Source organism: Macaca fascicularis, chromosome 20 (assembly GCF_037993035.2).
Source record: "Macaca fascicularis isolate 582-1 chromosome 20, T2T-MFA8v1.1".
Lineage (NCBI taxonomy): Eukaryota > Metazoa > Chordata > Mammalia > Primates > Cercopithecidae > Macaca > Macaca fascicularis.
Window position 1 is genome coordinate 9,501,145 of NC_088394.1, and position 14,323 is coordinate 9,515,467.

Sequence of the window (14,323 nt, forward strand, 5' to 3'; positions counted from 1 at the left end):
GTAATGTACCCTTCAGAACGTCTCACACAGACTGGGCACCGTGGCTTATGCCTATAACCCCAGTACTTTAGGAGGCCAAGGTGGGAGGATCACTTGAGCCCAGGCGTTTGAGACCAGCCTGGGCAACATAGCAAGACCCCATCTCTAAAAAAATATATTTAAAAATTAACTGGGCATGGTGGTGCATGCCTGTAGTCCCAGCTACTTTGCGGGGCTAAGGTGGGAGGATCTCTCGAGCCCAGGAGTTCAAGGCTGCAGTGAGCCATGATCACACCACTGCATTCTAGTCTTTTTTTGGTCTAGCCCTTTTTTGTCTAAAAAAAATAAAATAAAATAAAAAGACCCTGTTTGAATGCTGGCTCATCTCAGTGGGTAGAGGGTGTTGTCAGGACTCTGGCCCAGCCCCGTCTAGTCAACCACGGCCAGTAGGGCCAGGTCTACACCCCTGTAGAGGAATGGGGAAGTGTCTGAGAATGGGGAGAATGGTGTGCCAAGCAGACACCCCAGAAGATACTTCCTGCACCAACCCCACCCCACCCGTGATAGTACCTCAGTTGTCTGAAGACAGGATAATGACCTGTCTCTGTCTTCTAGGAGCTACCTCCTAGGGCTCTGCGCATGTAATGAGATGGTCCTACAGCACTAGCTGAGAGCCTGCACATAGCAAGTGCCCAGTACTTGATAATGCTTGGAGGGCAAGGGTGGCCTCTAATTGATCTTTGTGTGCCCTTGTACCCAGTGGAGGGTCCGGCACATGGTAGGTGTACCATGAATGTTCGTAACACAAATGCATCAATGGTAACTACCTCCCTCCTTCATTTACTCTTTCCTTCTAATAATACAGGCAACATTCTATTAGCTCTGTGGGCAGCCAGAGCATGCTGCCAACTCGCCATCCTGGGCTCAGTGCCTGATTCTCCACACTATTCCTGCCCTGTGCTGCTCAGCCCATGCGTTTCCCAGCACCTGCACCTCTACTCTGAATCCAGCCTGTCGTTCCTCCTTGCCCTGTTCTGTCTCCTTGGATTCAGGCCTCCCCTCCAGCTGTGGGATCTCTCTAGGTCTGTATTTATCACCTCTGGTTGGCACTTCCTGTATGCTGTCATCACAGGAGCATAAGGGTGGGAGAAGCCTCTTGATCTTCATCTGGGTCCAGGATGGAATTTCTGTCCACTGTGGGGCTGGGTAGAGTCGGGCAGCCCAAGCCAGGGCTGCATGAGGAGAGGGCTGTGTCCCCAGGGTCTGTCACAGAGTAAGTTTCAGGTCTCATAATTTGCAATAAATCCATGCATTAGGCACAAGCCAGGATTCCTGAGCCAGATATCTCTCAATCCCAATGCTCACTCCACCACCAACTTGCTGTGTCCTGGGTAAATCATATGGCTTCTTTTTAAAAAATAAATTATTTTAATTTGTTTACTATCCAAAGTACTCATTAATTATTTATTTATCAAGAGAAACTATTTGTAATTTTTGTGCGTGTGTGCGATGGAGTCTCACTCTATCACCCAGGCTGGAGTGCAGTGGTGCGATCTCAGCTCACTGCCATCTCTGCCTCCCAGCTTCAAGTGATTCTTGTGCCTAATTTTTGTATTTTTAGTAAAGACAGGGTTTTACCATGTTGGCCAGGCTGATCTCGAACTCCTGACGTCAAGTGATCCACCTGCCTTGGCCTCCCAAAATTCTGGGATTACAGGAGTGAACCACTTACCGGTCCAAAGAGAAGCTATTTCTTAGCCCACATATTCATGTTTCATAGTTCAGGAACACAGGTCAGTGATAAACTTCTAGGTAATTCAACCCAAAGAAATTCTTTATATTCCAAAATCACTTTGCACTCTGAACAATAACAGTTGTCCTCATCGCCTCTGCATATGCCTTCTTTCTTGGTTCAGCCACAGCAAACTTAGAGAGCTGCAACGCTCCAACTCTCTATAAGTCAATAGACTGCTCTGACAATGTGAAATCGCAGATACTGGGCCAGAAGGCCACACACCTGAGTTTTGTCAAAGCACTGGAAATCGAGGTAGTTGTCCTTGATAGGTATGTCAACCTCAACACCAATATCTTTCCTGGATCACTTTTTTTTTTTAACTGTGATTTTAAAAATCACACACATGGCCGGGCGCGGCAGCTCACGCCTGTAATCCCAGCACTATGGGAGGCTGAGGCGGGTGGATCATGAGGTCAGGAGATCCAGACCATCCTGGCTAACACAGTGAAACCGCGTCTCTACTAAAAATATAAAAAATTAGCCGGGCGTGGTGGCGGGTGCCTGTAGTCCCAGCTACTCGGGAGGCTGAGGCAGGTGAATGGCGTGAACCCGGGAGGCAGAGCTTGCAGTGAGCCGAGATCGCGCCACTGAACTCCAGCCTGGGCGACAGAGCGAGACTCCGTCTCAAATAAATAAATAAATAAATAAATAAATATCACACACATAACATAAAATTTACCATCTTCACCATTTTTAAGTATCCAGTACGGTAATATAAGCACTTTTTTTTTTTTTTTTTTTTTTTTTTTTGAGACGGAGTCTCGCTCTGTCACCCAGGCTGGAGTGCAGTGGTGCAATCTCGGCTCACTGCAAGCTCCACCTCCCGGGTTCACGCTGTTCTCCTGCCTCAGCCTCCCGAGTAGCTGGGACTACAGGCGCCAGCCACCACGCCTGGCTAATTTTTTGTATTTTTAGTAGAGACGGGGTTTCACCATGTTAGCCAGGGTGGTCTCCATCTCCTGACCTTGTGATCTGCCCACCTTCTGTTTCTAGGAGGTTGACTACTTTAGATGTTTCACATGAGAGGAATCATGCAGTATCTGATCTTTTGCAACTGGCTTATTTCACTTAGCATAGTATCTTCCAGGCTCATCCATATTGCAGCATGTGACAGGATTTCCTCCTTTTTTAAGGCTGCATAATATTCCACTGTGTGGATATGGCATATTTTTTCCCATTCATCTGTCAATGGACGTCTAGGTTGCTTCCATCTCTTGGCTATTGTGAATAATGCTACAGTGAACATGGGTTAAAATGCATCACTTCTGGAGCCTCAGTTTCCTCATCCGTAAAATGGGGATAATCATGCCTGCCCCATTGTTGCTGGCACATGAAGAAAGCCTGATAAATCATGCTCCTAGCACCTTTCACTTTTCCTTCAAGATGCTTCTCCCCACCATAATGATGCCCTTTTAATGTTATGATTCATTTCACTCTCTTTGTTCCTCATGAGGATGTAAGCTCCAGGCCTGCCTCATTCACCCCTGTATGTCCAGCCTGAGAAACAGTACTTGTTACAAAGTTAGCACTCAATGGAGTACTTGTTGCAAAATAAATAGAGGGATTTTGATGGAGTGTTTGGGCTAAGTGTTGCGTAACCGTGAGGTTTGCTGACTCTGGGGTCACACACAACTGAGTTCTGCTTTCAGATCCACCACTTAACCTCTCTGTGCCTCAATTCCCTCCTATGTAAAAAGACCATGGAGCATAGTTGTGCATGTTAATAATAGTAATAAATATTAATCATACTGTATATAAAGCATTTTGTGCCGCATGCATCACACAGAAAGGACTCAGGAAACAGGGTCCATGAAGAGGAATGACACATGAATGGTGCTGTCGCTGTTCTGAGATACAAGTTTTGTTCTGAGATTCAATACCGTTTATGTAAAAAATACACATGCCAATTAACAAAACAGGTTTTTAGCAGAAAGATCTACAAACAGAAGGATGCACAGAAAACACATTTAAATGATGTTCTGGAGAGAGGGAACAGGGAGCAAGGAGAGATGATAAAAGGAAACAAACTAGGGGATAGGGGGTGCTCCAGGTTCCCAGTAAGAATGGCAATCTGGGCTGGACACGGTGGTTCATACCTGTAATCCCAGCACTTTGGGAGGCCGAGACAGGCAGATTACTTGAGGTCAGAAGTTCGAGACCAACCTAGCCAACATAGTGAAACCCAGTCTCTATTGAAAAAAAAAAAAAAAAAAAAAAAGCTAGGCGTGGTGGCATGCTCCTATAATCCCAGTTACTCAGGAGGCTGAGGTTGCAGTGAACCGAGATTGAGCCACTGCACTCCAGCCTGGGCGATAGAATGAGACTCCATCTCAAAAAAAAAAAAAAAGTGAATTAAAGTATGTATTCAGTGTTATATAGTTTTGGGTTTTTTTTGAAACAGGGTCTCACTTTGTCACCCAGGCCGGAGAGCAGTGGCATGATTATGGCTCACTGCAGCCTCAAATTCCTGGGCTTAGGCGATCCTCCCACCTCAGCCTCCTGAGTAGCTGGGACTATAGGCACGCACCACCACACCCAGCTAATTTTTAAAGTTTTTGTGAAGATAGGATCTTGCTATGCTGCCCAGACTGGTCTAGAACTCCTGGACTCAAGAAATCCTTGGTCTCCCAATGTGCTGAGATGACAGGTGTGAGCCACCATGCCTGGCCTAATATATAAAGTACATGTTCAGTATAAAACCCAAGCATTTGACAATGTCAGAAGAACCTTCTCCACTAGGTGGGAAGTGGTGCGGATGGGATCTTTGACTGAGAGAGAAGTGGTCTTCGTGGGACTAAGTCTGCATTTCTGGTTTCTTTCAGGGTGGCAGCACGCAAAGAGCATCCCTGTCCCTCAAGGGGTCATGGCCTCCATGTTGCTCGCCCGGCACCTGGCCTGCAGCTTCCAGCACAGCTACCGCCTGCTGGTGCCCGGTAAGCCCCAGGGGTCTTGACAAGAACTGGTCCTAATGGAAGACACCATCCAGACTAGGGATTCCTGGGCTGGAAGAGCCCTTGGGGATAAAGGGACCAGCCAGTGAGTGTTCCTGGGACTGTCCCACTGTATTAGTCTGTTCTCATGCTGCTAATAAAGACATACCCGAGACTGGGTATTTTATAAAGAAAAAGAGGTTTAATGGTCCCACAGTTTCACATGGCTGGGGAGGCCTCACAATCATGACGGAAGGTGAAGGAGGAATAAAGGCACGTCTTACATGGAGACAGGCAAGAGAGCGTGTGCAGGGGAACTGCCCTTTATAAAACCATCAGATCGTGTGAGACTTACTCAATTAACTCTTATGAGAACAGCATGGGAAAGACCCAATCTCATGATTCAGTTACCTCCCACTGGGTCCCTCCCACAACACATGGGAATTATGGGAGCTACAATTCAAGATGAGATTTGAATGAGGACACAGCCAAACCATATCACCCACTATCCATAAAACTATCACCATCGCCACCTCCTTTCCCTCTCCCATCTCTGTCATATGATCCTGTCCCACGTGCCTCAGTGGGACGGGAATGGATCCACCCTGGAGCCACTCTGCCTGCAGATAGGCGATGGCCTCCACAGCCAGACGGTCCCAGGCCATCTCTGCAGGGTCCGCTGGGGAAATCACGCATCTGGGGTTGCTGCTAAGGAACAAAGAAAGCCATAAACAACTCCGAAATTGACCTAAAGGCCAACTGTGTTTCAAAGTCACTGGATCACTGGACGGGAGGCATCATCTTAGGAATGTGTCACCCCCACTCCACCCCACACCCACGGCCACCTGCACAGGCTCCTTCTTCCTTCTGTTTGACCTCTTCGAGACCTCCCTCCCAATAGTCCCACGAGGCAGACCCGAGTGAATCCCATTTTATAGGTAAGAGAACTGAGGCTCAGAGAAGCAAAGCTAGTTGCCCAAGGTCACACAGCCACTCGCATGCAACTCTGTCCAGCTCCGATGCTAAGTACTCCTCCAGGTGCCTCCGTGTGGCTCTGGAGACAGAGCCGCCAGCAGGAGCCTCCCTTCGGATGCCCCGAGATTGGCCTCCTGCAGAGATATAAACTGCCTGGCTCGGGCCTGGCCATGACATAGGTTCAGAAAGAACAGTGAGCCGGGCGCGGTGGCTCACGCCTGTAATCCCAGCACTTTGGGAGGCTGAGGCGGGCGGATCACGAGGTCAGGAGATCAAGACCATCCTGGCTAACACGGTGAAACCCCGTCTCTACTAAAAATACAAAAAATTAGCCGGGCGTGGTGGCGGGCACCTGTAGTCCCAGCTACTCGGAGGCTGAGGCAGGAGAATGGCGTGAACCCAGGAGGCGGAGCTTGCAGTGAGCCAAGATGGTGCCACTGCACTCCAGCCTGGGCGACAAAGCGAGACTTCATCTCAAAAAAAAAAAACAAAACAAAACAAAAAACAGAAAGACCAGTGAATCTCCAGTCTGTCCCCAGCTCTCTCAGAGCCCCTGTGCTTCTCATCACAGTGTCCCTTGTGGTCAGGCCTTACTGCCTTCTGAAGACAAACTGCTAGCCATGTGCTTGGTCTGCATGTTGAATGCTGGTATGTATGTCCTGGGTGGGATAAACAGTAGGAGTGTTCGCCCCTCCCCAGGGAGTATTAGCAGGCTTGATTTTAAAATTAACATCTTGGCCAGGCACAGTGGCTCACAGCTGTAATCCCAGCACTTTGGGAGGTGAGATGGGCAGATCACCTGAGGTCAGGAGTTCGAGACCAGCCTGGCCAACATGGTGAAACCTCATCTCTACTAAAAGTACAAAAAAAAATTAGCCGGGTGTGGTGGTGGGTGCCTGTAATCCCAGCTACTTGGGAGGCTGAGGCAGAAGAAGCACTTGAACCCAGAAGGCAGAGGTTGCAGTAAGCTGAGATTGAGCCACTGTGCTTCAGCCTGGGTGACAGAGCAAGAAAAGAAAGAGAGAGAGAGACAGAGAGAGAGGGAAAGAGAGAAAGAAAGAGAAAGATAAGGAGAGAAGGAGAGTAGCAGGGGAGGAGGGGAGGAAGGGAGGAAGGGAGGGAAAGAAAGAAACTAGCTGACTAGCTGGGCACAGTGGCTCACACCTGCTGGCGGCTCTGTCTCCAGAGCCACACGGAGGCACCTGGAGGAGTACTTAGCATCGGAGCTGGACAGAGTTGCATGCAAGTGGCTGTGTGACCTTGGGCAACTAGCTTTGCTTCTCTGAGCCTCAGTTCTCTTACCTATAAAATGGGATTCACTCGGGTCTGCCTCGTGGGACTATTGGGAGGGAGGTCTCGAAGAGGTCAAACAGAAGGAAGAAGGAGCCTGTGCAGGTGGCCGTGGGTGTGGGGTGGAGTGGGGGTGACACATTCCTAAGATGATGCCTCCCGTCCAGTGATCCAGTGACTTTGAAACACAGTTGGCCTTTAGGTCAATTTCGGAGTTGTTTATGGCTTTCTTTGTTCCTTAGCAGCAACCCCAGATGCGTGATTTCCCCAGCGGACCCTGCAGAGATGGCCTGGGACCGTCTGGCTGTGGAGGCCATCGCCTATCTGCAGGCAGAGTGGCTCCAGGGTGGATCCATTCCTGTCCCACTGAGGCACGTGGGACAGGATCATATGACAGAGATGGGAGAGGGAAAGGAGGTGGCGATGGTGATAGTTTTATGGATAGTGGGTGATATGGTTTGGCTGTGTCCTCGTTCAAATCTCATCTTGAATTGTAGCTCCCATAATTCCCACGTGTTGTGGGAGGGACCCAGTGGGAGGTAACTGAATCATGAGATTGGGTCTTTCCCATGCTGTTCTCATGAGAGTTAATTGAGTAAGTCTCACACGATCTGATGGTTTTATGACTACCACTCCCAGCTAGTTTTTATATTTTTTGTAGAGATGAGGTTTCACCATGTTGGCCAGGCTGGTCTCCAACTCCTGACCTCAAGTGATCCGCCCATCTTGGCCTCCCAAAGTCTTTGGATTACAGGCATGAGCCACTGCACCCAGCCGACATTTTGCTTTATTTATTGATTGATTTATTTATTTATAAGAGAAGCATATTAATGTTTACCCATAATTTTGCTAAAATAAATCAGAAAGATGTAGTTTTGGAGGGCTCCAAGTCAGAAAGAGAGTCTGGCACAGATGATCCATTCATTCCATAACTAAGGCTGTTGAGCACCTACTGCATGCCAAGTGCTGTCCTGGGTACTGAGGATGTGGCAGTGAAGAAAGAGATGTGGCTTTTTGGAGCTTTAGCCTGGTGGCACATGTGGCACCATCTTTAAAGGTCATTCTCAAGGACATCTGAGCCTTCTTAAGGAGACACCATGGGAAAAGTACTAGATCAAGATTCCTATGATTGGGTTACCGGCTTCACCACACATTAACCAAGTGAGCCTAACCGATAGACCTTATCCAAGACTCGGTTTTCTCATCAGGACAATGGGTCTAATAATCGTATCCTTCCTATTTCACAAATTTCTTGCATTAGAAGAAATAGTTCATATGAGCCAGGCACAGTGGCTCATACCTATAATACCAACACTTTGGGAGGCTGAGGCGGGTGGATCACCTGAGGTCAGGAGGTCAGGACCAGCCTGGCCAACATGATAAAACCCCGTCTCTACTAAAAATACAAAAATTAGCTGGGCATGGTGGTGCACACCTGCAATCCCAGCTACTTGGGAGGCTGAGGCAGGAGAATCGCTTGGAACCCAGGAGGCGGAGGTTGCAGTGAGCCGAGATTATACCACTGCACTCCAGCTTGGGCGACAGAGCAAGACTCCATCTCAAAAAAAAAAAGAAATGGTTCATGTGAAAGCACTTTATTTGTATTTACAGTAAGGTGGGAAGTGTCCTAACTCACATTTTACAAGCATGGAAATACAGGCACAATGCCAAAAAAAAAAAAAAAAAAAAAATAGAAATGGCTAAATCACAGAGTTCCTTACCTTTACCTCTTCTGCATTTACTTGGCTGGAGCTGAATCCTTTTTGGCACATTTATGATTTAGAAAACCATATGGTGAGATTTTGTCTTTTCTTTTGACTTATTGATTTGGGATATCTAGTAAGCCAGAATATGGCTTTTTAAGAATACTAAAACACAGTGTTGGCAAAGATACAGGAATATGTGCACTCTCCTACACTGCTATTAGGCAAGTAGCAACCAGGGGAAGGGTTAAAAAATGATAGGAATTACAGCTTACTTTTAATCCAGTTAGCCTTCACCACCACTCCTTAAGGTAAAAGAAACTGCAAGTCAGGGAAATTAAGTTGCCAGAGTCACAGAGCTGATTAGCAGCTGAGCCATTCTTTTGAGCTAAGCCCAGTTGGCTCCAGGACCCAAGCCACTGTATTAGTTGTCTGCTGCCACATAACTCATACCCCCAAATTTAGCAGCTTGGGATCCTATGTTTATTATCTCACAGTTTCTGTGGTTTGGGAATCCAGGGGTGACTTAGCCAGATCCTCTGGCTCAAGGTCTGTGATGAGGGTGTAGTGAAGCTGTCAGCTGGGGCTGTGGTCTCATCTGATGGCTCAACGTGGCGGTTGGAGGATCCACTGGTAGTCCCACTTACGGGGTTGTGGCTGGATTCAGTTCCTTGGAAGCTGCCAGCCAGAAGCCACTCTCTCAGTTCCTTGATATGTGGACATCTTCACAGAGCTGCTTACAATGCAGCAGTTGCTCCCTCAAAGCAAGAGAGGGTACCAAAAATGGAAGCCTCAGCCTGCAACCATACCCACAGTGTTTTCCTGCTTCTCCATGGTATCTCCACCCATCAGGTCACTGTGAGGCCATTAAACATGATGATAGTTAACAATCTGAGGTGGTGTTCCCAATGGCACCATTTTATGCCTCCTCAAAACTAATAATCTTTTTTTTTTTTTTTTTTTGAGGTGGAGTCTCGCTCTGGCGCCCAGGCTGGAGTGCGGTGGCACGATCTCGGCTTACTGCAAGCTCCGCCTCCCAGGTTCAAGTGATTCTCCTGCCTCAGCCTCCCGAGGAGCTGGGACTACAGGCACCCACCACCACGCCCAGCTAATTTTTTTGTATTTTTAGTAGAGATGGGGTTTCACCGTGTTAGCCAGGATGGTCTCGATCTCCTGACCTCGTGATCCGCCCGCCTCAGACTCCCAGTGTGCTGGGATTACAGGCGTGAGCCACCGCGCCCGGCCAAAACTAATAATCTTTTTTTTTTTTTTTTTTTTTTTTGAGGCGGAGTCTCGCTTTGTCGCCCAGGCTGGAGTGCAGTGGCACCATCGCAGCTCACTGCAAGCTCCACCTCCTAGGTTCATGCCATTCTCCTGCCTCAGCCTCCAAGTAGCTGGGACTACAGGCGCCCGCCACCTTGCCCGGCTAGTTTTTTTGTATTTTTGTGGTAGAGACGGGGTTTCACCGTGTCAACCAGGATAGTCTCGATCTCCTGACCTCGTGATCCGCCCATCTCGGCCTCCCAAAGTGCTGGGATCACAGGCGTGAGCCACTGCGCCCAGCCAAAACTAATAATCTTATGTTGGTAAATAGGATACAGAGAGTGGGAGACCACATCAAAATTGTTATCGCTGGGTAGAAAATTAAATGTGTTTTCTTTTTTCCATGTTGCTTCTTGGTATCTTCCTCAATAAGCATTTTATCACAAAATAAGTCGGGTGGATAGTTGCAGGAGCAGATAAAAAAATTTTTAACAGAAAAGCAGAGCAAATAACTCCAGTAGGGCTTGACCTTCATTCTGGCCAGGCTCACGTACAGAACTTTGGCCGTTTGGGAACATGACATTCATTTATCACTCTCAGTCTAAAGATCAAGAGAACATTAGAAATGTTTGCTGCCTGCTTTATAGTTTGGAGCTAAAAATGGACTCTGGCTTGGCATGGCCACTGAGGGCTGTGAGCCCCAGAGGGCCGGGCTGGATGGACCGTTCACCCACTGTGTCTAGTCGTGTGTGTTATACTCTTGCCTTCTGGATGTTATTTTATTCATGAATGAAAATGCTTGATCATTCAGTATTAATTCAAACTGGTTTTTTGCATCTTTGTGATCATGATCAAAATTTGCCTTTGGGAGAAGTGTGTTGTTTTGCTGTAAATGTTTCATTCAGAGGCTAGCACTAGATGAAATCAAAGATGGCCTCAGTTCTATTCATAGCATCTAGGAAAGAGGTCAGATGGGCAAATTTCCTGCTAACCACTTGCTAGCTGTGTGATCTTGGGCAAATTAATTAACCTCTCTGAGCCTCAGTGTCTTCTTCTGTAATGTAAGAATAATAACACAAACTCCTCATAGGAGTTTGTGATAATTAAATGAGATAAGCCATGTAAATTGCTCCAGATGATTCCTGGTTTGTTCACCCTAAGTGCTCAATACACACTTGAATCTGCTTTTGTGTCTTCATAGATGAGATCCAAGAAAAGATTTACTTGTCCCTTCAATTTTTGTTCTTTTTTTTGTGGTGTGTGGTGTTATATGTCATCATTAAGAGAATATTCAATGTAGTAGTATTTGGTTGTTTTCCTCTTTTAAAAATGCCAACATTGAGATATAGAAGGAAACGCAGAAGTATTGGAATTGCAAGAACCTGGGTTCCAGTACTGACTCTGCAACTCACTAGCTGTGTGACATCAGGAAAGTCACTTAACATCTCTGATCCTCATTTGTAAACTGTGAACAACAATACCCATCTATATTGTTGTATTTACTTGTGGATTACTTAAAATAGATGGGAGTTTGCCTAAATAGGGCCAGCCTAGCATTTTAGTAAAGACTGAATATGTGTTAATTTCCCCATTCCCCCACTTTCTGATAGCACAGTTGCAAACAAACTTATGGAAAACATGATAGGAACTGATACAGTTCTTGGAACAGACCCATCTGCCTTGCAGCTGTCCTCAGCATTCCTGGCTTGTGCCCCATAGCTCCCAGTTGGCCATTTCTCACCCTTTCTTCACTACCTCTCCCAGCTCCTGTTTCCCCATGGCCTTGACATCCTCATTATTGCGGCTTCATTTGATCCCACGCTCTCCAGTCATTTCTCTCTGGATCCATTCAGCCGCAGTTCCCCCTGTGAACTGCTCCCATTTCCAGTGTTTCCACACTCCAGTTCCCAAGAAATCTGATTGCTACAATGCAATGTCAAGACACTTTCTGGAGAAAAGAAAGGAGGATGTGTGTGTCCTCATTTAAGAACAGCTTGCTAATTTCTAATTTTTCATTTTCCTCCTTTGCTGGAAACAAAGCAAGATTTGCACCGGTGAAGAGCTATTTTTATCAAAATATGCATCCCTGAAGATCTAGTTGGAATCAATGCTGTCCTGTAATCCTGAGTTCTGGCCAAGGAAAAGATAAATAGTGTAAAAAAGTAGGACTGGGCACGGTGGCTCACACCTGTAATCCCAGCACTTTGCGGGGCCGAGGCAGGTGGATCGCCTGAGCTCAGGAGTTCGAGACCAGTCTGGGAAACATGGCAAAACCCCTTCTCTGCCAAAAATGCAAAAAATTAGCCAGGCATGGTGGCGCATGCCTGTGATCCCAGCTACTCAGGGGTCTAAGGTGAGAGGATTGCTTGAAACCGGGATGCAGAGGTTGCAGTGAGCCAAGATCGCACCACTGCATTCCAGCCTGGGCGACAGAGTGAGACCCTGTCTCAAAAAGTAGCCAGGCACAGTGTTGTGTGCCTGTAGTCCTAGCTATGTGGGAGGCTCAGGCAGGAGGATCACTTGAGCCCAGGAGTTCAAAGCCAGGCTGGGCAACATAGCGAGACCTCATTTCTTTAAAAAAAAAAAAAGTCATCGATATGTTCTAGGACCTTTAACTCTCTTCTAATGGAGTACTCTTTAGGAATTCCCTTTTTCAGATCAAAGAGAAGAAAATAAAAGCTGGTTTTTTTCATCCTTATGTAAGTGTACTGCTGTATTTTAACTGTGCTTTTTGTTCAAAAGACAGCATGATGTTACATAATTAATTCAGAAACCTTTGATAACCAAAGCAATTATGGAAAATTAAGAGTGAATTTAAATATATTTCTAAATCTCATAGCTTTGTATAGTTCAACAAGCTATCTGAGTGTGTGTCTGTGTGTGTGTGTGTGTGTGTCACGGGAGATCTTAGCACATTTCTTCTCTGAGCTTTAGAGTCCTCTCTTATGTAATGGAAACAGTTTTATAGTACATTTTTTATAATATATTATATAGCCGGGTGCAGTGGCTCATGCCTGTAATCCCAGCACTTTGGGAGGCTGAGACGGGCGGATCACAAGGTCAGGAGATCGAGACCATCCTGGCTAACTTGGTGAAACCCTGTCTGTACTAAAAATACAAAAAATTAGCCGGGTTTGGTGGCAGGCACCTGTAGTCCCAGCTACTGGGGAGGCTGAGGCAGGAGAATGGCGTGAACCTGGGAGGCGGAGCTTGCAGTGAGCCGAGATCGCGCCACTGTACTCCAGCCTGGGAGTATATATATATATATATATATATATATATATATATATATATATATAAAAATATATAGTATATAGTGTATATATATATATATAAATATATATATAAATATATAATATATAGTATATATATATATAAAATATATATATATTTTTAGTTATCTTATATAATATATATTTTAGCTACCATGTATTATATATGTTTTAGTTATAATATATTATATAATATATATTTTAGTTATAATGTATTATACAATACATATTTTTGTTATAACATATATGTTATAGTATATTATATATATTTTGTTATTATATAATATATTTTAGTTATATTTATGTTTTTGTTACAATAATATATAATATATATTTTAGTTATATAATATATTTTTGTTATATTATATATGTATATTTGTTTATTATAGATATGAAGACGAAATTCGATTATTTATGTAATTTATATAAAGTGTCCACTGATTCCCTAGTTTGGTACAATTATGGCAACCCCAGTAAGAGGAACTAACATTTCCCAACCATCAGATAGTACCGGGAAGGTGAAAGATCAACAGTAACACTAAAGGGATTTCTAGGGGTTCCTGACGGTAAACCCTCACACACTTGTCTTGGATTCACTGCACCTGTCTTCCGCTCAGGGATCAGCAAGGCTTGGGCTTGAGCTACCCTTTGTGTTTCAGCAACATACGGAGCTAAAAAGATTTGTGGGATTAACCCGGGAAATCAAACACCCTCTGTAAATTCATTATACGTTACGTGGAAAATGTGAAATGCGTTTCAAACAAATGATGCGTGACCATGTATTAGTCTGTTCTCGCAATGCTACAGAAAAATACCTGGGATTGGGTAATTTTTAAAGAAAAGAGGTTTAATTGGCTCATGGTTCTGCAGGCTGTACAGGAAGTATGATGCTGGCATCTGCTCAGCTTCTGGGGAGGCCTCAGGAAACTTCCAATCATGGTGGAAGGAAAAGGGGAAACAAGGTGTCTCACATGGTAGGAATAGGAGCAAGAAAGCAAGCAGGGAGGAGCCACACTTTTTTTTTTTTTTTTTTTTTTTTTTGAGAGGGAGTCTCACTTTGTCACCCAATCTGAAGTGCAGTGGCACGATCTTGGCTCACTGCAGCCTCTGCCTCCT

At 45.6% G+C, this 14,323-nt stretch overlaps 1 protein-coding gene across 7 annotated transcripts in view; it reads left to right on the forward strand.

Moving 5' to 3' along the window:
* Positions 1–14,323, forward strand: part of ABAT (4-aminobutyrate aminotransferase) — a 106,385-nt gene that overhangs the window by 52,473 nt on the left and 39,589 nt on the right. For 4 of the 7 annotated variants that reach the window (XM_065537177.1, XM_005591210.4, XM_065537173.1 and 1 more), the window contains one exon: positions 4,597–4,707. In XM_065537177.1, the coding sequence (XP_065393249.1) occupies positions 4,638–4,707 (70 nt within the window). In that variant the 5' untranslated portion in view covers positions 4,597–4,637. Of the gene's footprint in view, positions 1–844; positions 1,062–4,596; positions 4,708–14,323 lie in introns of all 7 variants that reach the window. The other 3 variants (XM_045381765.2, XM_065537176.1, XM_065537175.1) reach the window with 1 other exon arrangement.